Below are 26,971 nucleotides of genomic sequence, written 5' to 3'. Positions count from 1 at the left end.
CCGTGGAGAGATGCTTTTCAGCTATGAATGTTGTCAAGAAAAAGTTGCGCAACAAAATTGGTGATCAATTCATGAGTGATTGTCTAATTTGCTATGTGGAGAAAGAGATGTTTTCTCCCATTAGTAATGATGCTGTGTTTGATCTTTTTAAGGTGATAAAAGATCGAAAAGGGAAGCTCTAAAATGTGAGTGACTTTACATGATTCTTTCACATGATGTCACTTTTATTTTAAACTTGCCAAACTAACTTGTTATTTTCTTCATTGTTTTCAGAAAGATGAGAAGTTGGATCTGAAATATGAAGTTTATTTTGGTACCACTTTTATCAATAATATGTAAACAAGTGATTTTATAATTTCATCTGATCGGTATGTTATGCACTCTTATTTTTTTAAGTGACAAATATGTGTGATAAATGATTTCATATTCATTGTGGTTTCTTTGACTGATATAATCTCATTGCAATTTGTCACAAAATAGGACTAAGTTCATTAAAAAAATTCACAACTAGTTAGTGAATGAACCCATTGACAAAAATTTCTGGCTCCGCCCCTGAGCAGGGCCTGAGTGCGGGGCAGGCGCAGGTGCTGGAGGACGGACGGGGACTTGTCATCGCCAAAGAAGCAAGTGACCGTCGGCGCCGCAACGACTTGCGACCGCACGCTGAGATCAGGCCCTTGTTTTAGATACTGAACCCTCAAAACTTTGACAGCCAAAGGAAACAACATGGCTAAATATTTGACAGACACTGAGTACCATCTCTAGATTTTCACAAAAAAAAGTATATTGCTTTCTTTCTCTCTTGACTATGCGAGCACGACATCGCTGGCTTGGTCCCTGCCTCTCCCTCTCCCTCAATGTGTGTGTTTGTGTGTGTGTGTGTGTGCGCGCGCGCGCTGAGGTGATCCATAAGCTTAGTGTCCCTTCTTCTCAGGAGGGAGATTTTGTGGCTTGGTACTATGAGAAGAGTGGAATTCTTTCTGTTAAAAGTGCCTACAACCTTTGCTTTAGACCTCAAGGAGCAGAAGGAGGATTTTGGACAATCTAGTTGTGGGTTGAATGGAGATAGATAGAAGATTATGGAATGTCAGTTGGAATACTAATGTACCTCAGAAGATTACAGGTTAATAGAGTCACTCACCACCAAACTTCTTCAGTTATGTGCTCGATTTGTTGCGTTGAAGAGGAAAGTGCTTTCCATGATACTCATGAGTTTCACTAAGGCTTGTCACAAAAATGGATGTATCTACAACTAAAATACATCTAGATACATTCATTTCTTGGACGAGTAATTTCGAATGGAGGGAGTACATATGGCGATGATAGATTTGTGGGACCTTTCAGGTGAAGAATTTTTTGTCCATTCCGGCCTAGACTGGTTGTTAATTCTGCTTGATATTATGAGTAGGTCATTGCATTGACAGTTTTTAATTCTCATTTAGAGACCATCACATTTGAAAAATGATGTGCTTTTTGGAGAAGGGAGGAAAACCATCCTCAATTCGGTTAATCTTTTGAAAAGCTATTGGTCTTCTCAAGGTTGGGAAGTGTAGGCATACGTGAGGCGGTTGACCTTCACCTAGTGCCTAGGTGATGCTTAAGCGCCCTAGGCGCAATTTAGGTGGATGTACAATTTTGACTATCATGTAATATTTGCAATATTCTATGTGTATTGATATGTAGAATAGAAGTGAGTAATCTACCAACTATTGCAATTGGAAGATAGCCAATTTGGTCTGTCGGTGCAATATAGCAGGATTACTCACTTGGGTGGGGACAATTTCTTGCTTTTCATGACTAGAGTTCTGCTTATGCACCAAGCAAGGCGCTTGCTCATTGCCTAGCGCCTCCTAGGAGTTGCTTTTTCCAACAGATCAGGGTCTACTTACTCGGGTTGCCATGGGGTGTCAGACTGTAGATACCAGAGTACCGGGTTGACATTTTTGTAATGGTTAAAAATGTTGGGTGTCTGCCTGCTTCGTCTACTTGTATTAATACAAACGTGGATGCCAGTTTTGTTGCTACCCCTGGGTCGGCGAGTGTGGGTGTGGCTGCCAGAAATTCTTTGGGCGAGGTTATGTCTCTTCTTGGGATTTTATTTCCATTTGTTCCAGTGTGGAAGAAGGGCAGCTTCGTGCTTACCGGGTGGGTCTCTACGTTGATATCACTATCCACCAGCTATTATTTTGGAAACTGATTCCTCCTTCGTATATTTTTTTCTTGCAAATGAATGCTTATGCAGGTCGTCGTTCATTGATCTGAAGAAACAAGTGCTGGATTGACAAAGTTTTCCAAAATTTTGGAGTTGATGTAGTTCAAACGGCCACTGAATGTTGTGGGGCATGAGATTACTAAATTTAGTTTTGGTAGTAGCTCTAATGGTATTCTAGATGGTAGTGCTCCACCCTGTGGGGTGAGTGCTGTATTGAACTATTGTAAGAATATTTTACTTAATTAATATATGAGAGTTTTTTTTTTTAAATTATGGGTTTTGACCATGGCTGACTACTTTCTGGAATCAGTGTTACACAATATTGACAGTCAGAGATGAAGTGTACACAAAAGATAAACAGGAACAAAAGTAACACTATGTCAATAGTTGAGGAAGAACCAAAAATACACTTAGCGCTTTTTTAGTAGACACGCAAAACCTATTACAAACTACGGTTTTGTGAATTCCCAGTCCCTTGAGAATTTGTCCTTTTTATTTTTTGCAGGCACCCTTGAGGATTACTCAACTCTGAGTTGAGGCCGAGCACTGTGGATTTGATGTTGAGACCGTGTAGATCTCATATTTCTTTAAACTCTAAAACGAACAATCATTTTTTAATTGAACACTTCTAGGTTGGTACTGACAAATTAGTAAAATCTAATGAGAATTAAAGAATTTTTCAGTGAGTGAGATAATACTACATTTTTTTTGCACCAAACAATAATCGTGTTGCGATAATTTATTGTAGAAGATTTTCTACAATAAATTATCGCAACACGATTATTGTTTCGCCATTTCGCAGTCCCTTGGGGATCTTTTTACCACTCAGTCGACGCCAAGACAGTTCATTTAAAATTTACCATGCAAGATTCTACATTTCTACAATAAGTTATTGCAACACGATTATTTGTTGGTGCAAGAAAAATGTAGCATTATGCATATGCATATATAGGAACTTACGCGGACACATGCTGATGAAAGGCTACTGCATACGGCGTACACAATATGTATAGCCGTCCTTGCAAGGAGAACATCATTTTGGCTCGCAGGCTTAATGGGGAGCTAGAATTTTAAAAACTCAAAGAGAATGTTTATGGGCTTCAAACCAATTCAAATGGTTTCTACGTATTTTACAATTTAATAAATAGTACGTTGATTTGTAGGTTCCAACAAAAAAGACAATTTTCTGATCCCATGACAACAAAAGTAAGCTAATTTTGATCATGTTTTTATGTGTACACCACGTATGAAAACATATATTGATAAGAAAATACGTGCATATATTAGACATCTGCATGTACAGTCTTTTTCAGGGGTCATTGGCTTCCAAAACCAGTGCTAGCTGTAGGCTGGGCTCCAAATAGTTCTTTGGTCCTTAGGGCATCTCCAGCCGCGCCCCCAACAGGCCCCCCAGACCACTTTTTCGGCGTCGGCGCCGAAAAAACGGCCCAGTCGTGCCCCCAGGACGCCGAAAATCGCCGGTTCGGACCTTTTTTCCGCCCGGCGGTCACAGGCCGAACCCGGCGCGCTGGGGAGCCGTTGGGGGCTCCGGCGCTAGGGAAAAGCACGCCTGACCCACACCGACAGGGGAAAGTCAAGGTTTTCTTCACCCGACTCGCCTCACACCCCCCGCGCCCTCGGCCACCACTAGCTATATCCCGGCGACGGCCGCCGGCCTACTCCGCTAGATAGCCATTCCCCGCCGGAAAATAGCAGCGCTTCGCCGCGGCAGCCCCTCCCGCAGCAGCTGGGCGTTTCCGGCCGCGGAGGCGCGGTTTAACGGCGGGTACACGCCCACCGAGCGCAAGGTGTTCGGCGTTTTGACTGCCTAGGCGATGGACTCGGATGAGGAGGAAGAGCTCGCCACGCTGCTGGAGGAGGAAGCCGCGGCCGACGTCCAGGAAAAAGAGCATATGATGGTGCTCGCCGCCCTCGCCCAGCTGCTGGCGAGCAATGAAAAGCCGCGTCGAGGTGGCTCGGCGCCGGGGCGGGTGAAAGCAAAGAACCGGCATCGTCTGCAAGGCTACTGCATGCTCTACTCCGACTACTTCGCCGATGCTCCACTTCATGGCGAGAGAACATTTCGGCGCCGTTATCGGATGAGCCGAAAGCTCTTCCTCAGGATTGTGAATTCCATCCGGGAGTTCGACAACTACTTCAAGTGCAAGATGGATTGCACTGGCGCTCTTGGATTCACCTCCATCCAGAAGTGCACGACAGCGATGAGGATGCTTGCATATGGAGCTCCCAGTGATTCACTCGACGACTATGGGCGCATGGCCGAGTCCACCAGCATAGAGTGTTTCTACAAGTTCTGTCGGGCAGTGGTGACAGTGTTTGGGCCACAATACTTGAGAACACCCAATGCGTAAGACACTGCTCGGATCCTAGCCCAGAATGCAGCAAGAGGATTTTCTGGGATGCTTGAAAGCATCGACTGCATGCATTGGAAATGGAAGAACTGCCCATTTGGTTGGCAGGGGATGTACAAAGGCGCCAAAGGCGGTTGCAGTGTGGTGCTTGAGGCGGTAGCCACACAGGACCTCTGGATTTGGCACTCCTTCTTTGGTATGCCAGGAACTCACAATGACATCAACGTGCTGCAGTGCTCTCCTGTTTTTGCCAAGCTCGTTGAGGGTCATTCTTCTCCGGTGAACTTCGAGATCAATGGGCATCAATACAACAAGGGGTACTATCTAGCTGACGGCATCTATCCGAGATGGTCGACATTTGTGAAGACGGTCTCAAACCATGTGGCAGGAGGCAAGAACGCCTGGTTTGCGAAGCTTCAGGAGGCTTGCAGGAAGGATGTCGAGCGGGCATTTGGTGTGCTCCAATCTCGATTCGCTGTTGTTCGGTACCCCGCTCAGACCTGGTCGAAAGATCAAATGTGGGAGATCATGACTTGCTGTGTCATCTTGCACAACATGATCATCGAGAGCGAGCAAGAAGACCCAATGTTTGACACTGAACCATACTACAGGCAGGGTCCTCTAGCCGAAGTTGATCACCAGCTACCGGCAACTTGGACTGCCTATCTCAGTATGCGTCAGGAGATCCGAGACCCACATGTGCATCATCAACTGCAGAAAGATCTGATTGAGCACCTATGGAGGCTCAAGGGGGACGCCGCGTGATGAAATACGAGTTTTTATTTGTTGAACTATATAATTTGTATTGAACTATTTGTTGTTGTAGTATTTTGTTGAAGTATTTGATTTTTCTTTGATGAAATATGTGATAAGGAAAAATTGTGTTGATAATTGAACGCCGAGACACGGCAAAACCACGCCGAATATGGGTCTATTCTCGTCCATATGGTCCTTTATTCGCCGAAATTTGGCTGCAAGGTGGGTCAATTTCGACGCCTGGGGGCGAGATGGGGGCGACGACTGGGCGCAAAATCGCCCCAGCGCCGAGTGTATCGCCGGCTCGCCTCCAGGGGGTGATTTGTATGCGTCCTGGGGGGGCCAACGGCTGGAGATGCCCTTAGATGCCCTTTATCTAGCTCCGCTGCTTGTTGGCTGGCCACGTACGCGCCTTATCCGACTCCGTCGGACGATGGCTGGCCACGTAATACGTGTACGGATTGCCCGGATTTGAGCTAGTGGCTCGTATGCATGCCAAACGTGTGAGTGTTGAAAATGATCTTATATTTTGAGACGAAGAGAGTATATTTGTATGAAGTTCTTTTAAATGATGAACTTTCATGAAGAAGTGGTAGGAGCTTTCGCCATTGATACGATGAGCAGTTGGAGTAATCTCTGTTTAAGTGAGGAGAGGACATCTGCGTAATATCTTTTTCTCGAGGATTCCTCCTCCTTGTATGTAATGCCACTTTCGTCGGCTACTACAAACAAGAGATCTCCACGGCTCCGCGCTTATAGCCACAAAATGCCTGGCAAACACACCGGCTCTTACATTCCAAGCTCGGCCCAGTTCAAGCTTTCTTTACAAAGCCATCTTCAACATTGTTCATGTGTTTTCTTATTTGGTTTACTGAGCGACCTTCATCAGGGTTTGTCCATTTTTCTAGTCCATTTTTCACCTGAATATTTTTTTTTGAATTTCTGATGATTTTCTAAAATTTACGGTTTTAAATTCATCAATATCTAAAAGCATTTTTTTCAAAACTTCTATTTTTCTTAACATTCACTGAAAATTCATGAATATTTCTTAATTTTGGGAAAGTTTTAAATTTCGGAACATTTTATAAAATCCGAAAAAATAGAAAAAAAATGATTTTTTTTAATTTCAATACATTTGTTTCAATTCTAGAATGTGCTTAAAATTCATTATAATTTCTCAAATTACTGACTTTTTAAATGTGTGAACATTTTTCTGTATTCATGAACATTTGCAAAATTTACAAAGCAATTTACTATTTTTAAGTACAGTTCCTATTTTTCATGAACATTGTTACAATTTATTTATGTTTGTAAATTCACAAACATGGTCATGGGAATTTTTTAAATGTGCGAAGATTTTTCAGTTTGTGATTTTTATAAACTCATAAAAAAATTTATAATTGTTGAATATATTTTTAATCGTGCACATTTTTATCTCCATGGAAATAATAAACAACATAATGTATTTTTACTAACCAAAATATAAAACTTAAAGAAAAAGCAAAGAAAGTAAAAAAAAAACAAAAATATGGAAAATGGAAGATAATAATAATAGTAATAAAGGAAAAATATGAGAAAACAGAAAATGGAAATCGAAGGGCAAAACGGTAGGGCAAGACAAAAAATACAAAATGGAACAAAAGCCAAACCCAGCAAACGAATGCACTGCACGTACATAATTGAGAGGAAGCTGAGTGTAAATGGTCCAATTCGGCCGCCCTTTGCATTTGGCGGAGAATTCTATTTGATGCATAGGTCGTTAGTTAGGGGACCGGCGGCGGGGAATCCTATTTTTTACACAGGTTGCTAGTTAGCGAGCGAGCACGTATCCTCACTGCCGCTACATACAATTTTGACCGGCCCATTAGCTCTTTCCGGTTTTGGTGTTTTTTGTTGGTTTTCTTTCTTTTTCTGCTTTTTCTGTTTTCATTCTTTGTTTTTCATTTTTCCTTTTTCATTTTTCCTTTTTCATTTTATTTTTATTTTGTTCTTTTTCTTTTTCTTTCTGAACATAGTACAATCTCAGATGCTCACATACATGCACATACAGTCATCAATATGCATGCACACACATATTATCCTTATGAGCACCTTCCAGATACCGAGCTGACACAACATCCTGAGATTGACGACGTCACCACATATGTCTTGTAGTCGACGGATACGTCTCCTCCCGCTGAAAGAACATCGCCGGAAAGGCTGAAATAAATTTAGAAAAATATGAACACTAGTGCTAGGTCTAGGACTTAGACCCTGATGGGCTGGTTCCACCATAAGGAAATACTCATTTCGCTGGAAGCATAACAAAAGTTATTTGCTTGTATTGCTACCACCGAATAAATATACTTCCATAAGAACAAACAATAGAAAAATCATGATAATGTACATATAGAGGAGCACAACAAAAATATAAATTACAACCAAGTCCTCCAAATTTACATTCAGGATCCATACGAAGAAACAAAAAAGTAATTGAGTCCTAAATCTTCCAGCGGCCTCGCCGGAGATGCATTGGCCACCATCTCTATCCACGTCCTTGGCAATGCAGGGCAAAGGAAGAAGGATATTACTTCTAGAAGCCGAAGACAAGGACATCAGATATGGAGCATGTCCGTTTGAAGTTGGGGTTGCATCTTAGGCACCCTAAAACGCTCACCGAAAACAATCCCTTGTTTGATCCATAGCTTGCCAAGGTCAATGCAAAGGAAGATGAAGCAAACGAGGGGTAGAGTCATCGAATCTCAAGGTCAGCAGAACTTCTCCGCACTCATCGAATCTCAAGGGGTAGAGTCAGATTTGCCATCCTTACCCTTTCCTCCATCGTGGCTGAAAAGAGCGAAAAGAGCAATTCCAAAGACCCCGTGTCCATGGCCTTAATGAGTTTATTGTTGAAGTCGTTTCCAAATCCACATCCATTAGCTTCAATCCACAAACACACAGGAGCTAGAGGAGGTGGAGGGGTTCCACCATAGGCCGCTTGGGAGCAGCATGTGGTGCTTCTCCACAACATTAATTATTCACCAATTGCCATGTAGGAAAATCAAACTCTATACCACAACCTAGATCTACTATATACAATGGCGGCATGTCCTCCTCTTCCATCCCCACTACGGCGGACGAAGCAAGTTTAGTTAGGTTGCTAATCACTCTTCGGTGAACGCCTTCCAAGTTTGTTTATCTTTGCTAGAACCATGGCATTTTAGTACCGAGCTCTCTGCTCAGTTCTTCATCCCACATCCTCGTGTCCGGGATCATCAATTCATTTACTATTCTCAATAGTGAATTACCTCTTCTTGTGAACATCATCTTTGTGGAACTCGAGGGAATCCAATGACCATCCCATATACCGATTTTCTCATCGGATCCAACCCTCTAGACGTGTCCTCTTTTAAACGTTTGCAGCCCCGCTCAGATGCTTTGCCATGTGTAAGAAGAACCTCTCTTCGGTCATGCCTTGAGTATATTCCCGTCTGGAAAATATTTTGCTCTCAACACTTGGGCTCACAAAGTGTCAGGATGAGAAATCATCCTCCAACTCTGTTTAGCCAGCATTGCCAAGTTAAAAGCATGAAGATCCCTGAACCCCATGCCCCCTTTGGATTTCGGTAGGCACATCCTCCACCAGGCTACCCAATGCATTTTCTTCTCCTCTTCTATGTCTCCCTACCAGAAAGCCGCCATAGCATCTGTAATTTTCTTACATATACCTTCTTTGGTATCTAAAACACAGCCATAGCAAATACAAGAATTGATTGGATGACAGCTTTCAACAAGATCTCCTTCCCACCGAGGGATACCAATTTCTCCTTCCACCCTTTTAACCGGTTCACCACCCTTTCCACAAGGTGTGTAAAGCTTTCACTCTTATCTAGCCCAATCATAGATGATAGCCCAAGATAAGTATCCGAGAGAGCCTCTGTCGTGATATTTAATTCAACACAAAACTTGGGCTTTCACCTCAACATCAACATTGGGGCTAAAGAAGATACTACTTTCCCATTCACTCAGCGTTTGACCAGAACTGGTGCAATAGTCATTCAAAACCTGTCTCAACAAGGTTGCATTATTCATATCTGCTTTCATAAGGATCAGGGAATCATCAACAAATAACAAATGTGAACCTGATGGTGCATTCCTATACACCTTGATACCTCCAATGCCACGAACCTCCTTTGCATGAGTCAGAGCACTAGAAAGACCCTCTGCACACATAAAAAAGGGAAAAGCTGGTGTTCAGCCGACCGATCTTTTCTCTTACATCCGTCGTGTCCTTAGCCGTAAGTTCAATCCCGATCGAGCACTCGCACTGGCCCGCAAGTGAGTGCCACAACCAGTTTTTTTCCCGTGGTAAGGGTCTTGTTTAAGTGGATTTCTGCAACACAAGACTAGTTTCAGAAAAAGAAAAACCGATTCAGTGGCGAAGTTTTTTTTCCTACAACAGGGGTCTTGTTTCAAAAGGGTTCTGCAACAGATGTCATGTTTCACAAAATTAAAAATGGTTCGGTGATGAAGTTTTTTTTCGCAAAAGGGTCTTGTTTTAGAAACATAGTCCGAGCTGCAGAAAGCGTCGGAGGAGGCTCTGACGTTAGAGAGTGAGTGGTCAGACTTTACAACATGAGGCATGTTTCAGAAACATAGCTCCAATTGCAGAAAACGCCAACGTTACAGAGTGAGTGGTCAGACTTTGCGACATGAGGCATGTTTCAGAAACCTAGCTCCAGTTGCAGAAAATCTCGAAGGAGCGCCCGACATGAGAGCGCCGCCATGGTGCTGGAGTGGAGCTGGTAGCTTCTCATGCGGATGGCGACGCCTAGGCACGTGGTGTGCTGTCTTGGCGGACCTTTGCAACAAGGTCCTTATTGCAAACCCCCTAAGCGCAACAAGGTAGTTGTTGTAAAGGTCCTCGACTGGCTGGGACTATAGATCGGACAACTATCTCTACTCTTATAAAACCACAATTGGTGATGATGGTGTGCCTGCCATCTAACATTTTGGACCATCTGATCTGCATCTAACGCTTCCGAGGCAAGAAATGGCATTTTTGCAAAAAGAACCCTCCACTCCACCTATATCTTCAGGAAACCCCATAGGCTCTCCGCCGCAGCAGTCTAGACCGATCCATCTCACATCTCCAATCAGCGAGAGTCCTCTGGAAAGAAAATGAACCAGCTCAAGAAATCCCATAGGTCAGACGTGGGGTGTGGCCGCCGCTGGCGCCGTCCGCCCCCGTCGCCTCTCCAGCCTCTCCTCTTCCGCAGCAGCACACCACCACCTCCGCTACCCTTTCCTCTTCACCGTCTCCTTCGCCCCTCCCCCGTTTCCTTCGGCACCAACCACCGCAAGCACGCCGCCGGTGTCGTCTGTTTCCCGATGCCTCTCTTGTCGCCGCAGCATCCCCGCCACCCACCACTGCTCCTCCTCGAGCCTCCTCCGCCCCTCCCCTGTCTCGTCTGACGCAAATCTCCGCTGCTCATCCTCGACGGCGGTGTTGCCTTCTACTCCCCTAACCGACTCGGTGTGCTGCATGGTTGTCCCCTTCAAGTAAGAGTTGCTTCCATAGGAACTTTACGTGGTCCACACACACACGTCCTCTTCCAGCGGAACTCCGTCTCGGAGATGGCCTGATCTGGTGTAGTGGTTGACGGGGAGCTACTGTGTTCTGCTCTGTTCATACCTGCAATAATGCTTCCACGTCCTGTCTGCAGTTACAGGTGCGTCGATCTCCATCCTCTCCTTTGTTTTCGTCATGTTCTTGCCCGTGTGTGTCGCGTGTGTTGCTCTTGCATTCCAGAATTTTTGGTAAGCTATGCCATTCTTTCCCATTACTCAGATCATCCTTGCCTTGTCCTTTGACACAGCCATGATTCATTCGGTGTTTTGACTTCTGAGTTGTGTTGTGAGATTAATTTGGTGCAGATTACAATTTCAATGGAGGATGAATGGTTTTTCAGATCAAGTGGAGAATAAATAATTCTTTAAAATATTTTTGTTCTGACTTCTGACACAAATATATGACGTGGGTCGGATGGTAGATTGATTAAAACCTTTGTAAACAGTATACATTGAGAATTGCTATATCAATTATTCTTTCCTACGAGTTGAAATAAAATCCTTGTAGTTATGAGCCTGGAAACGGCTTGCTCGTTTTTATTAATTTAGTTTTTCAAGTTCTCCGATAAAATGTTCGGAAACATGTCCGTGTTATCTCGAAAGCTAAGAAGTTGTGAGTGATGCCTACATGTATGAAGAAATAGGTGGATCATTTGTCCCTCTAACAAACAGGGTCATGTCAGATATTGAGATGATCCTTGGTCAAGATATATAAACCACTAGCAGATACTGAAACTAAAGTTTGAGTTGTCCCTCTTAACAAACAGGACAATGCACATTAATTGATACATGTATCATTTTTTCCACTGATTCAGACTCCATTACTTTTATGAAAGGTAAGGGCAAGCACTTTTCACTATCAATCCTAGAGTAAGATGCCTGCAGGTGAGGAGTAGTTGATGAAAACTATTTGGTTACCACAACTCTTATTAGTACCAAGTTGTAGTATCTGAATTGCTACAATGTGCTTTCGTAGTCTTCCTTATTAGCTCTGTTTATTTCTCATGGAGTGGCTGACCTATGTAGTGTTGTAAAATACAAACTACCAGGCAAGCTAGCATATTGCCATCTGCCAGTATTTCTCTTCATCTTAGAAAACTGGAAATGCTGAAGAACTGTCATGCAAGCATATTGGCATCAGACTTCAGGTGAGACTTCAGTTTACATCATCAAAGTGCTATTGCTCCTAAGATAGTTAAGTAGATTACTTGAAATTGGAAGAAATTGCTTTATGAAAACTCTACGTGTGATATACTAATTAATAAACAGGTACATAATTTCATTCATGAGTTCGCCATCAATTTGCTATGGTTGTCTTAAGTCATGGGCTACTAATGATACATAAATCTAGAGGTTGAACTTCTATTATACGCTGACTGCTGTCAATTTTCAAGAGAATAACGAGGCATGCTACCTGCTCTATTGTTCCATGCATAACTACATATGAAGTTGTACCTTATCATCTACAGTTTAAAAAAAGCATCCTTTTTTTTCATTTCTCATCACACTGATTTATACACTGTAATTATGTTGCAACCGATTGTGCCAAAGCGAGCCATTGAATTGGGCCAATGGATAGAAACACATATTGATGTATCTGGGCTCAGCTGGGAGGTGAACATCGACAAGCAGTAACTGACCTAGACTGGTACTCGCTGGGCTGAAGAGCCATGACACCCTTGCTGTGTATAATTTTGCAATGCGATTATCAATGCATATTATTGTTGCTTCATACTCCCAGAGCCGGTCCAATGTATTTTTGGGCCCGGGGCGACATAATTTTTTTTTCATATTAAACTTTTATACTTATTTTAAACTAAGTGTACCATACTACAGTTGTAATTAATATTTTTTTATTACTTAGCCACATAAAATGTTTTCAAATAACATTTATATTATTAATTTGTACGCATCTATAATGTATATAATTGAAAATTTTAATTTTACAAAATGAAAATTTTATGATGTACCAAAACTTTTCTTTATTGTTAAGACAATCTTTCATATTTATTTTTCTAATACTGCATAAACGATGTAGTGTATGCACATTTGCATATACATGCGTGTGTTCATATATCTTTTAATATTATATTGAATATTATGATAGATATTTATAAATTATAGACACACTAAAAAATATTTTTATAGCGATTTCTAGTGTATATTAGGCAGTCATATTCATGGAAACTTATAGGGCATAGAAAATGTGGCTTGCATGTTCGGTTTAGTAATTCGAAGAACCAAAAATGTTGTTCATTATACTTTTACACATGATTCGGTTACCTAACATGCTCGTCCAGATTCACTTGGTTTGGTTTGGTGCAAATGAGATGCTTACACGTTTATGGGACTAAAATTATGTATTGGTTTAAACATTGAAATTCAGATATCATAATTTTCATTATGATACTAAAACATGCATCGTAAAGAGAGACTAATGTATTTGAACTCAATTCCGCCAGTCAGTTTGATTTTCCTAAGCGTGGTATAACTTATCAGTATGTGGTGTGAACTTATGCTTCTGCAAATTGAGGCTCTATTTTATGAATTTAATAATCTTTTAGATGTAATGTATACTTGAACAGATCTTACTAATGTAAGTTTTAGTTGGGCCCCTCCCCTCTTGTGGCCCGGGGCGGTCGCCCCTTTTGCCTGGCCTATGGGCCGGCCCTGCATACTCCCTCCGTCCCAAAATTCTTGTCTTAGATTTATCTAGATACGGATGTATCTAATACTAAAACGTGACTTGATACATCCGTATTTAGACAAATCTAAGACAAGAATTTTGAGACGGAGGGAGTACTTCAGACATTTACATGTGCATAATAACTGTCCCTTCCGGCTACGATGTAAAGAGTACAAATTATTTCTACCTTTACACCTATGCAATGTTGGTCCTACATACGAGGCTTGATGTTTTATATCTCAAAGAAACCAAGTACTCTGTTCCTGTTCGATTTCAAATCTTGCTTTATATTGTATAGTGTAAAAGGGTGAAAGTTTGTTCAATTAAGTAGTAATCGAATGATACATATACAATATTGAATGCCCTTTAGGAGCAATGCCTCCGGTGGCTTGCTGTATGTCGAGCATTTATTTATATTTTGTTGTACATATACTAATATCTATGTGGCTATTTTCAGGCTGTAAAGCATGGTTATTAAGCAGTGCTTGCTGGAGATGAAAATCAAAGAGATCACACCCCATTGGTACAGGTGAGTGGAGTGGAGGTGTACGTTGCACTGAGGGTGAAGCAGTGGCTGAAAGTTAAGACTGGTTTTCTGTGCTTCACAACCTGCTTTGTAGCAAAGTTAAATACTCTGTTTTTTTCAGTGAGGGGAGATACTCTGTTTTTTTATGGAAGATACTCTGCTTTGTGGCTGGGGGAGCGTGTTATTTCGATCCTATTAAGCTTAATAACAATTGATTACGCTCTGTTGATTTTTGCGATGTAACTTGTTTTTAGGCTAACCACATTGCGACGTACTCTTGATGACGTGTTTTTTGTATTGAGGCCCGTATGCTTCATGAGGTGATTGATTTTAAGAATAAAGAAAAAACATCCATGTGCAAAGGACATATATGGTCCAGGCTATTATGTGGATTAGCTAAGGATAGGGTAGGAAGAGAAAGTAGAAATTGAAGAAATAGTGGCAAATAAACGAAAGAAGACAATCAGATATTCTGATGATACATTGTTTTTTGAAAATTGTCATGATTATGTGTCCTTGTGATTGCAATGTTTTAGCCAAAGTTCTTGTATTCATGCATCACTTCTACTCCCTCCGTTCCTAAATATTTGTCTTTCTAGAGATTTCAACAAGTGACTACATACGGAGCAAAATGAGCGAATCTACACTCTAAAATATGTCTACATACATTCATATGTTGTGTCCATTTGAAATGTCTAGAAAGACAAGTATTTTGGAACTGGGGGAGTATTTTGCATAGATGTGGCCGAAAACCCATATATATTTGTAAGGTAAAGCTGTAACAAACCCCCCCCCCCCCCCAACAAACATAAGCATCATATTCAAATCCATGTTGTATCTCTTTAGAATTGGCGCCACCTCTAAGTTTTTTTTCCCGTGGTAACGCACGGGCATCCAACTAGTTGTTATAAATGTTTTTGCAACACCGCTCTTTTCGCCTTGTTTTTTTATATCGTTAATATTTCCTTTTTTTTGGGTGCTACAGATAGGCAAAGAGACGGCCTATTGTACAGGCTGTTTTTAAGGCTATCTCCAACTGACGTGGGGGATTGCTATAGACGAAGGATATCTAAACTGATGTACGAGCCCGTAGTAAAGGGCAGTTGTACCGTGCCACGAGCCACGTCAGAGGAGCTGCTGGCTGGCTGGAGTTACAACAAGCCAGCGGACGCCGCCGCCGCCGCCGCCCCAACCGGCTCAGACCTGCGACCGCCTCTTCCTCTGGCTCCTTAGGTCCGACGGGATTCCTTCCGCCGACCGCCCACACCGTCGTCTCAACGGCGCACTTGTCGCCGTGCATCGCCCGGCTTTGCCGCTAGAATCGGATCGGGGGCCGGATTTCGGCCGAGAGAGGGTAGGCGGCGGTGGATTGGTCCGCTGGCGGAGGGCATTCTCTCGCGATCGAGTTCCTTCTTCCTTCCCACCGGGCTGGCTCCTCACCAGAGATCTATACGGTACCAACGCCCTCTCCCCTTGCGTATCTCGCTCCACAAAGTTCCATCCTTTCTGATCTGAAACTAAGAAAGAATCATGCATGCATGTTGATTCACAAACCAGCTGGGACATAATTCCTCAGATGCAGGTTCTAAACCTATTTCAGATTCAGTAAGGCTTGGTGGGACCAATTAGGGAAACAAGAGTGCACTAATAAGTACTCCTATAATGCGTCTGAAATTACAGTTTGTTTGTTACTATCTGATCTGATGATACCTTGCTTCGTTCAAGGTCCACTTGATAGCAAGGAAGTAGTAACATGTCTTCTCCGTATGTAAACTGATCAAGTAGTAACAAACATGCTCTGTTTTCATGTCTGCATCTATAACTTGTCTCACACACATAATAGGCTTGCCGCTTGCTTTCTTTTTGGAAACTTAAGTAACAATTAACTCTCTTTTCTACACTTAACTAATTAATGATAATAACCACCAAAGTAGGAGTGCTAGCTAGTCTCAGGTTAGGCTTTGACCTTTTGATTGATGTCTCACTCTGTTTTCACTGTTTGTGTGTGTGACCTGCTTCTCTTTCAGGCAGAGCAGAGGCTAAGATAGTTTTTTAATGGCAAACATAAATATTGGTTCAAATGAAGATCTGCATCAGACTATGATGATGATGAGATCAAAGAGAAGAAAGGGGCTTCAACTCACCAACCTGCCAAAGGTATGGAATATATATCTATATATTTCGACGAATGCACTCATGCCAAGTTATTACTAGTAGAATCTAATCTAAGCAAGTATATCAACTTGCTGTCCTCCTCCTACTTTTCCTTCACAATGCACAACAACTGAATTTGCTCATCATTGTTCAACAATCTAAATGCCATTCTGTCTTTCACTCTAGGACATTCTCTGCAGCATCCTCTCACGACTGCCTCTAAAGGAAGCCGTGCGGACGAGCATACTGTCGGAACGGTGGAAGCATCTCTGGCGCTGCCACTCAAATCTAGAATTCAGTCTTAGATCAGTGTTGCCAGGTCCTCGTACCAACGGACCCAACGATGGTAGGCCATGGAAAGACGTGTTTATTCAGAGAGTCGATGCGGTCCTGCAGCAACACTGTGGTGCAGGGGTCGACAACATTCAGTTCCAGGCTCCGTGCGACGATGAGCATGGGGAACGGATAGAGGGATGGGTCCGCTTTGCCGTTGCTTCCAAGGCGAGGCAACTTATTCTCGATTTCTCAGCCACACACCACATACAACAACATCCATATAAAATCGATTTGCGGCTTCTCGATGACAGTGAAAGCTCACACCTGCAATCCATAAAACTCTGTGCCGTTTCTCTGAAGGTGCCCGCGGATTTCAAGGGTTTTCGGAACCTTAAACGGGTTTTCCTAGCAGACACGGATATTACCGACGGCGACCTTCAACATCTGGTGTCCAACTGCAGCAGTGTTTTGGAGTTCCTTGGAATCTCTGGCTGTGGGATGCTCACAAGGTTACGGATATCTCATCTTTCAAACAAGCTTAAGCATTTGCAAGTATATGACTGCCGTTTGCTTCGAGCGATGGAGTTTAACTTTGGTCTGGTAAAGCTCGAGTACAAAGGCCCTTCTATAATACTGTTATCGCCTCCTGGAACTTTACTTCTAGCAGATGTATGCATCAAGCTGGAGGGCATCTCTACTAATTCTCTAGAGTACATGTTCACCAAGCTTTGCCATAATGCGCCCCGTGTCGAGACTCTGACTCTAAGATGCCATGAGGGGAAGGTTTGCGTTTTCGTGCATCCGTATTTGAGGTTTCTTAGGTCAACTTTCATTGCCGATTTTGTTGTTTGTGTTCTAACTTGTGCTATGCATTTGTGTGATTCAGATGGCTGCATTGCCAGGAAAGCTGCACGAGTTTGTTCATTTGAAGCACCTGACACTGGGCTTGACTTTTGGGTTTGGGACAAGGACAAGTGATATTCTTCAATTTGCCTGCCTTCTGGTTGCTGCTCCTTTCTTGGAAAAGCTGGAATTTCATGTCAGTTTGGCCTTTCAACTTTCATTCTACTCTAGTAACCATTAGAAATTTGATGAGTATGACATTTTATCTACAGATGTGGCTGCGCTGCCAGCATGAAAAATACAGCGCGGATAAAGGGCGTCTCCGGAGCCTTCCCTCACAGCCACACTCCCATCTCAGGGCGGTCGACATCACGGGGTTCTACGGCGAGAAGGACCAGCTGGAGCTGGCGCTCCACATCCTCATAAACTCCGTCGTGCTGGAGTCGATGAAGATAGACCCAGAACCTGTGGCCGCCCCCGCCGGTCTCACCCGACTGGTGCGCCCGGAGGCTCCTCATTTTGCAGACGGCTACGAAGTCGCCCGGGAGTTCCTCCGCAGCAGAGACTGCCGCGATGTTGTCCACGTCGTTAAGCCTCTGGCATGTCGTGTGAGGCCGCTCATGTTTGGCGCCCGCACGCGTATCGGTGCAACCCAACGCGCGTCTTTCTTCGCAGAGCTGCGTAGAAGAGAGGCGAGGAATGCGGCGTAATGGTCGCGGCCGGGCTTCCTGAAGCTATGCATACACCGGTGACATTTGGTACCATTCATTCAGAGTTGGTCAAAACTCTTTGTGTTGAACAAGATCCATTTGGTAGCATTCTTTCATAGTGAAAACTCTTTTGTTCGATCATCATGGAAAAGAAAAGACTTCTTGTTCAGAGCTTGGCTTGGCATCATGTATGTTGATTGGTCAAGCTCTCCATCTCCATGAATGTTTTTCAAAATTCATGCAATTTTTTCAAAAAGAAAAAAAATCGGAATATTTAAATATTGTCTCTACTTTTCTTTTTCCAGTTTTTCTTCCTCTGTTTTATTCCTTCTCTTCTCATGCCGGCCTTCATTGCTGTTGCTGATCTGAATGAAGCCCTACTTTCTTGTTTTGCATATATGGTGTGCAACTTTCTTGTGTTTTTGTATGGGACAGTATAATCATTAGACGTCTGATTTTCATCGTTCAATGTCTGGTTGACACATGTTTTTTCTAGGTTAATAAAACCTAGAAAAAAAACCAATCAAAACCCAAAAACTCCCCCAAAATTATGAAAACAACCCAAGAACACTTGCAGAAACAAAAAAAAAATTGTGCGTCCACGTGCGACACGTGACGGCTGCTGGACGCACCACGTGGTGACTGGAGCACTCGTCGTGCACCTCGTGATTGTCCGCTGGGAAGCCCCATCCAGGGGGTACCTGTGGATTAGTTAATCCCGCTATGTCTTCCTTCGCGGGAACTCCTATTTAGTGCGGGGCGCGCTGGGAAACCAGCCAACGCGCACACCCCGCGCGCCCTTGCCAGCCCATGTGCGGGGCCGGATGACCCCTATTTTTTATTATGTTTTTTACTTTTTGTATTCTATTTCCTTCTTTTTCTTATTTAAAATAATTCATGATTTTAAATAATTCCAAATTTTTAAAATGTTTGAGAAATCTTAAAATGTTTATGAATCCAAAAAATATTCATCATTTCGGAAAATGTTCATGGATTAAAAAAGATTAAGTGATTTTTTTCGAAACAAATCACATATTCCAAAAATGTCCAGGATTTTGAAAAAAAATTCAAGATTCTGAACAATATCCATGTATTCAAAAAATGTTCATGATTTTGAAAAAATGTTTGTGTATTGAAAAACCAATCATGCAATTTAACAACATTTCACCAAATTAAAAAGTGTTTAAAATTTTTGATAATTGTTCCCAAAAATACAAAATGTTATTTAATAAAAAATATTATATGATTCAATGCGTTTTCGTAAATATGAAAAATGTTCATGCGTATCAAAATAATATCCGTCAAGACAAAAAAATGTTCATGCATTTAAAAACTGTTCCCATCTTTTTCTTAAACTAGATGATACCCCGCACGTTCTTGCGTGAATATTTTGCAACATATTTCAATGTGATTCGTTGTATGAAACATGAATATTTGAAGTAATACTATAAAATCAAAAATGAAAATACATATAATTTATTATGTTTGATTACTATATAGTTGTAAAATGTTTATTAAATATGAATAGCATAATAGATTGAAAATTCTCATGTATTTTTGTATGTTTGGATGGGTCTTTTTTCATGCATGTTTCATGATGAAGTGTCATGCTTGCAAGTTAAGACATATGGTAGTGGGGGTGGGCCTTTTCTCATGCATGTTGTGAGATGATGTGGCATGCTTGCATGTTGAGAGAAATAGTTAGCGGGGGCTACCTATTTAGATATAGAAGATGTCCGTTGATTCAAAAAGATGTTGATAATTTCAAAAACATTTGCAAATTCGGAAAATGTTCTTGATTTAAAAAAACATGCGCGTATTTAATAAATCTTCACAATTTACGAAAAGTTCATGATTTCAAAAAATCTTTGTGAATTTGAAAATAATCATCATTTTCAAAATGCTTGTGACAGCAAAAAATGTTCACGAAATTTGAAAAATGTTCGCAAAATGAATAAGACAAAAAAATAAAGAAAAAACGAACATGAAAAGAAGGGAAAATCAAAATAAAAAAAAAGGAAACGAAAAATAAAAAGCAGAAAACCACAAAATAACAATACAAAAGCTGGTCTATGAAGGATCTAGAACAAGGGGCTAGTTCAGCCAGCCCAAGTGTATGCGATGGGGGGGGGGGGATCCGAGGGTACATGCTAGGTCACTATACGCGCCAACTAGGATCTGCCTCTTTTGTGCGCGAAGGAAACCCCCGTTGCATGAAGCCTATACCTAATGGGCCGGTCCAGCGAAGAAGGAGCGTTGGGTTTTTCTTCTTCTTCATTTGTTTTCCCTTTAGTTAAGTTTTTGAAATGGAAAAATATTTAAATTTTCAAAAACCGCTCACTGCACAGTAGAAAAAATATAGAACCAGTATTGTTGACTCAACTTTTAAATAAGTGTTTATCTCTACTACTTCAAAAATAAGTATTGTTTTTTTCTGCCCAGCAGAACTCTTCATCAACCGTTTCCCCTCTCCCACAACGTTCCTCCATCGTTTTATTTCATCTAGCCGTCTTTCTCCACCACGCCATAAAAAGGAAAATACAAAGCAGAAAAGAGGCCCGCTGAAAACTGACACATAAAGCCGTTGAAAACCGATGTACAAAAATAAGAAACCTCGAAAATGGATAAATGAAACACAGAAAACTGAAAAAATGCATGAAAAATTCTAAAACCGTTCCAAACTGATCTATAGAACATTCTCAAAACAGTTTTAATGGGTAGGCCCACTAAAAGGAAAAGGCCTGGGCACAAGACACGAGGCAGAATATGCCTCAGTGTATGCGAGATGTAGCTCATGCTCTAATATAAGGAATTCCATGTTCAAGAAAAAAAGGAATTACATGTTCTTTGCTCCTTTTGGCAAGGATAGTCTCTGTAAATCCCATGGCTGAGCGATATGGGCCCGCCCATGCTCAGCGGCCCCTGGTCTTGGGAGATTTTTATAATTTTCCTCTTTCTTGTGCTGGTTTGATGGTTTCTCTCTTTCTTTCTTTTTTGTTTTTTAAATTCATGAACAACTTTTAAGTTGCGAACATATTAAAAAAAATTGTAGACATTGAAAATTAAGCATATTAAAAACTATGCAGGCAAGCAATTGCTTTTTGTAAGGTGAACACCTATGTCATTCATTCAGTAATAGGAGTACAAAACAAAATTTCACCACGATCTAGAGACAACCAGAAGGACAATTGGCACACCACTTTTGCTAAAATAACCCTATAAACACATGGAATTCACCGGGGGACCCAAAAGAAGAAAACAAGCAAAAGCCGCCGACGTAAATGAGACCTTGTCGGACATATGAGATACACTACCATCTCGCGCAAGATCAAAGAAGTGTCATAGCAAGCAATGTTGCACCATGAGTCGATGAAGTAGGCCGTCGTGCGGCCCGAGACTTTGTAGCTTTGTCGGTCGTGGATCTTCCCCATGCTCCCAGGCCCGTGATTTCTCCATCGTCATCCGACATGGTCAGAGAGTAGACCTAAAGCCACATTCCTAAAACCGCCAAAGACATGCCAAGCCGAAAATCTTCTAGATAAGGTCACTACCATCGTGCTTGAACAAGACAACACCAACAACCCTGTTGCATCCGGAATAAGGCCACCGATCCATACCATAGTGCCAAAGAAAAGCACCTTGCAACGGCAGGACCGGAGCACAATGGGACTTCACAAAGTCGCCGCCACAGCCGCGTCTACCATGCATGACCAACAAACCTACCAGATCGGCCACAGAGGCACTTCATTTACCGCCATCGTCACCACCACTAAAGAAGAAGCCATGGTCAGGCGAACCCTAAGCAAGCTAGTCCTAAAACTACCACTAATAAACCCCTTGCGCGGGGGATTCATTGAACGGGAAGGAGAGCCGCCGGAGATAACACCGGCAAATGGAGGTGCAAAGGGCGAGCGGTTTCGCTTCTTTCCATCGGCACGGGACGAGCGAGGCGGTTGAGACGGAGCAATGCAATGTAGCGTACGTATGAGTTGTGCAAATATGAAATGAGTGTTTTTTGTTTTGTTTTTTGCGGGGGAATATGACATGGGTGTTGATGCCACCAGTTGTGTCTTTTCTGCTGTAGTGCCACGTGTCTTGCCTTTTAGTAACTTCCTCAAGAACCTATAGAGAACCCAAGGAAGGATTGACATCAATGGCAATAATAGGCTACTAATTACTCCTCGCCATAATAGGTTATTTTTTGGAAGGAATTGATTCGCCAAGTTCATTCCATCTATCATACACCCATATTCAGATGAACATGAAAGGTCTCCCCGGCCCATGTCATCCCCTTGTTCTGCTCAACTTTGGATTTGCAAGCTTTTTGCTAGCTAGTAATCTGGATTGGTTGGTGTGAGATCACCGCAGCCTCCCTCTCCCCGGCCTATAAAACATACTTGTGGAGCCCCAGCCAAGCTGCACCAATCGATCTCCAAACAAACCAATGGCGTGCGGCCACAAGGCGGCGGCGCGCGACGTCCCCGCCGTGCTCCTCCTCCTCCTCCTTCTCCTCGTGGTGTCTCTCGCCACGGTTACCAGTAAGTAAAACCTCACGATGTTTTCTCTTGGCGGCGGCGGCGGCGGTCATGTTGATTGACGATGATGCATGGTTCTCTATTTCCTTCCATTGCTTAACTACTAGGGTGTGCGTGGGTGGGCGACTACGCGTCGGACCACGGGTGCGGGAAAACGTTCGTGGAGGCGCTGTGCGACCCGGCGGACGCGGCCCAGAACCGCGCCTGCAGCGACGCCTGCCACTACAACGGCTGCGGCGGCGGCCGCTGCGTCTACGTCGCCACCGCCAGGGGCTGCTACTGCAAGCCCTAGCCCTAGCAGTCGCTTCCATGGTTCCATCCTCCTGCCGCGCTATTGCTAGCTAGTCGATCATGTGTTCCCTTGTTGAATTGAATTTGAATTTCAATAAAGAGGTATGCATCCAGTCTAGTGTAGGCATACATGTCAGATATACTCATACAGATACATGTCAGAAATTGCATGCTGGAAACGCACAGCGTGATGAGTTTCTCAACATGGCTTATTTCGTTGATCGGGGTCAAGCGAGGGAGAAAAACGATTTACAACAATGCAGTAAATCTTTTCCTTGATAACTCCAGATCGTCGCGGTCGATATTCATTGCCTGCCATATATGGAATGTTGTATGTTTGACAGCAAATCAATTCTATCCATTTGTTGCGTGTAATGCATTACTTTGGCGTTCATTATTTTCAGCGTATTTTACATTGTTTTTTTTGAGGGACATTCATTGTTTCTGAAAACTATCGGCAAAACGTGTTTTAGTGGCCGGCCCATTGGGAGATCCACCACTGCTCCCATACCTAATTTCAGGCCCAACAGCACAGACTGAAAGCTTACTTGCCTGGGCTGTTAGATTCTAAAAAAAAACTTATCTGACCTGTTTTCTCTGCAACAACAAAAACAAATCAGCACTTATGGGATCACTTCTGTTTTTTAATTGCCTCTTTATTCGCAATTGTTTTGCCTGTTTCTATTTAGCAAATAGATACTTTTTCATTTTGTTTTCGTATGTCTTGACACACTCATTAGGCTACACGTACTTATGCCACACATGCGCGCCATCATCATTTAGTTTGCACGAAACAAGCGCAGCTCTATGTGCAGTTTCAGGCTTTCTAAATTGAAAGGACGCCCATAACACAAGCATAATGATTGAATCTACGATCGATTGACTGCCGATTAACATTGTACAGCTATGACCATATCGCTGCACATATTGTTTTCAATATTATTCACAAAATTTAAAAATGTTTGGAATCTTCAAAATTGTTCACAATTTTTTTAAACAATGTTCATGGTTTTACAAAAAAATATGTCTCAATTTTCAAATAACGTTTTGATTTTAGATAATTGCTAACTTCTTTCAAAAATGTTAATGCTTTGGGGAAAGCGAAATCAAATAACAGACCAAATTCTAGAAATAACCAAAAGAAATAGAGAACTCGAGCAGTCAAAATGGACCGAAAACAAAGCTCAGCTCAGCAGCTAATGCTAAAATTGCCCAGCCCAGTTGCGGTGCTTGAGTGCGTCACTGATCCCGTATTGGGCCACCCTAGTAGGATCCGGTTTCTTTGTTTTCTTCGATTGCTTATGTTTTTTATACTATCTTTCAAAATATTTTAAATATAGTTTTTGTATTTATATTTCCAAATATATAAAATTTCATCACACATTAAAATAAATGTTCATGTAACATAGAAAATAAGCGAGATATAGCATTTCCACGCTCCATTCGTCAAATAGGAGGTCCCCGCCTGAGTTGGGGTAAGAAACATTGGCGGGCGAATGGGCATGGAATTTTGTTACTCCTTGTACGTCTAGTCCGGCTGATCGACAATGTGTTTGCTCCCGACGAACATGGTCTCCTAAGCTTTAGTTTGTTATGTTGCATTCCGTTATGGTCTAGTAGAACATCCCTCTTATTTCGCAAAAAAGAGAGTAGAATATCCCTCTTCATAAAAATGGATTTCATCTATGGAAAATGCTATTCTACACTTTATGTGAAGGATAGCGAACATTTCACTTGAAGAGTGCATGTAGGCACATGTTTTGCGTTTGTTCCTTTTTTCCCCTTTGTTTCTTTATTTTTCTTTTTGCTGTTTTGTATTTTCATATTTATGTTTTAACTAACTTTTTATTTTTCCCACCCTTTTATTTTGATTTATGTTTACTTTAAAAATATGCATTCCTTTGTATTCCTATTATTTTTATTTTTACTACTTTTTTGCAAATATGCGAGCAATGTTTTCAAATCATATGAACAAATATTCAGACCCGCGTGAATAACTCCTCATAAATACATGAAGCCTATTCCAATTACATGAAATCTAATCAGATGAATGAATTTGTTCGAAAAATTCAAGGTCAAACCTTTTAATAAAAAATATTATTTTTAAAATATTAGGTGATCATTTTATAAAAGAGAGTTAACATTTTTCAAAATTGTGTAAACATATTTTTAGATGACATAATATCTTCTAAAAGTCGAGGAACACTTTTAGAATAAAAAACCCCATTTTTTTACAAAAATACTAGAGGTAAGGGACAACCAAACGACATTGAAATACGAAAAGAGAAAAATCATACGAAACAGAAGTGGTTTTCTGTTTTGTGGAGAAGGGCGTAATAATTGGGTTGCGGGGGAGAAAGTCAGGCTGATAAGGTTTCACCACAAAGTAGTAGCTTGTCAGACCTATCACCTTTACTTTATTGCAAACCTAACAGTATTCCTATAGTACATGAACCTTCAATTCTTGTGCTAGAGTCCCCTCAAAAAAAAAAATCTTGTGCTAGAGTCATGCTATAGGGAAAAAATTAATATTGGAAAGTGTGATCCATGAGAGGAGGAGAATTTCAACTTAAGTATCGAATAAATGATGTAGACGCAAAAATAACTAACTTATACATCTCCGAGGCCCTAAAACTCACCTCCACCAGATGATGTGGATGAAAAAAAAATATCTCCACCTTCAGGAGATGTAAAGTACAACAACTGGAGATGCAAATTTGCATCTTTATCTTCACGAGATGTAAAACTGGCGGCCACGCGTCAACCGCCAAACCGCTTTCATGTTCGCCCCCCCCCCTCCCCGATCACCGCCCGGGCCATGACCGACTCCGATGACCCCGCCACGGCCTTTGTCGGCGTGACCACCATCCCCAATCCCGCCCCCACCCCCATGCCGCAGCCCCAGTTTTGCCCCACATTGGCTGGTCGTTGTCGCGGCTGCGCCGCTGGCGAAGAAGCAACGTGTCGCCAATCCCCGCGGTGGAGGTGTGAAGCAGCCGGTGGGGCTCAACCCAGCGACGAACCCATCTTGGGTAGCCAAAAATTCAAAGGCAGTCGCGCCTGTGCCGGCTGATTAGCTGCTACCGGTGGCCGTGGCATCCGCATCCGGTCAAAGAACCCCTACTCCACCTCCGCCGCCGCCAGCGGCGGCCATGGAGGAGTGGGTTGAAAGGCCTGTATGCCTAATCTATGTAGGGTAGGTACTTTATTTAACAGTACATGATGTCCCCGCATAACTTCTTGAAGTATTTCCCATACAATGGGTTCCTTTTCCGAAATTTTCCTTTTAGCAATCCTTACATTAGAAGTGGCGCGTTTCGTGGTTAAATGCGAATTACAAATAGCTGAAAAAGCTTTATTGCTATCTTTAGGAGGACGTGGTCACAGTGGTTGTACAACAACCTCGCGGCCGTTGGCCAGATTTACATCTCCGCTTTGCATCATCTATTGAAGTGAGTTGCACTTTTACATCTCCAATATGCATCATCTGTTGGAGTTGCCTCTTTTTTGAAGATGTAAAATGCACTTAGAATATCTGGCCATTCATTTTGCATCCAACAACAGGGAACAAATCGACTAACCCCAAAAACAGATTCAGTCGACTGGTTCCTAGTCATTCCCTATTCTTTTTAAAAAGAAAAACACTGCTTCGACCTCTTTTTTTTTGCAAGAGAAATTTTCAATATATTCATCATCAATTATAGCAATGCAAAAAACACTAGATACAAGAAAAATTACAACCAGGTCCATTGACCACCTAGCAACGACTATAAGCATTGTAGCGAGCCGAAGACGCGCCGTCATCATCACCCCTTCCTGAGCGGAGCCGGACAAAGCTTGGTTTAGTAGACACTTGGGAAGTCGTCGTATCAAGGCCCCAAAGGACCAGCACACCAGATCAGCAACCATCGCCGATGAAGAGAGTTGTAGATCAAAAAAGTCAAATCAAATCTGTAACCACATGAACGAAAACTGGATCCAAAAAGATTCACCAAAGACC

General features: G+C 42.2%; 1 protein-coding gene across 1 annotated transcript; it reads left to right on the top strand.

Annotated features, from left to right (window-relative positions):
• Positions 1–15,230: 15,230 nt before the first annotated feature.
• On the top strand, positions 15,231–18,286 carry LOC123089861 (F-box/FBD/LRR-repeat protein At1g13570). Its single transcript, XM_044511419.1, has 5 exons — positions 15,231–15,616; positions 16,190–16,319; positions 16,503–17,375; positions 17,479–17,631; positions 17,708–18,286. Exons 2-5 carry the CDS (start codon positions 16,218–16,220, stop codon positions 18,143–18,145), a joined length of 1,566 nt encoding a protein of 521 aa, XP_044367354.1. The 5' UTR covers positions 15,231–15,616; positions 16,190–16,217; the 3' UTR covers positions 18,146–18,286.
• Positions 18,287–26,971: the final 8,685 nt, after the last annotated feature.

Source organism: Triticum aestivum, chromosome 4B (genome assembly GCF_018294505.1).
Source record: "Triticum aestivum cultivar Chinese Spring chromosome 4B, IWGSC CS RefSeq v2.1, whole genome shotgun sequence".
Lineage (NCBI taxonomy): Eukaryota > Viridiplantae > Streptophyta > Magnoliopsida > Poales > Poaceae > Triticum > Triticum aestivum.
This window is presented reverse-complemented; position numbering and strand designations above follow the sequence as displayed.

Coding starts and splice junctions, on each gene's coding strand:
- LOC123089861 (XM_044511419.1), top strand. CDS start 16,218: ATGGCAAACATAAATATTGGTTCAAATGAAGATCTGCATCAGACTATG. Junction 16,320..16,502: donor AACTCACCAACCTGCCAAAG/GTATGGAATATA, acceptor CTTTCACTCTAG/GACATTCTCTGCAGCATCCT. Junction 17,376..17,478: donor TAAGATGCCATGAGGGGAAG/GTTTGCGTTTTC, acceptor TGTGTGATTCAG/ATGGCTGCATTGCCAGGAAA.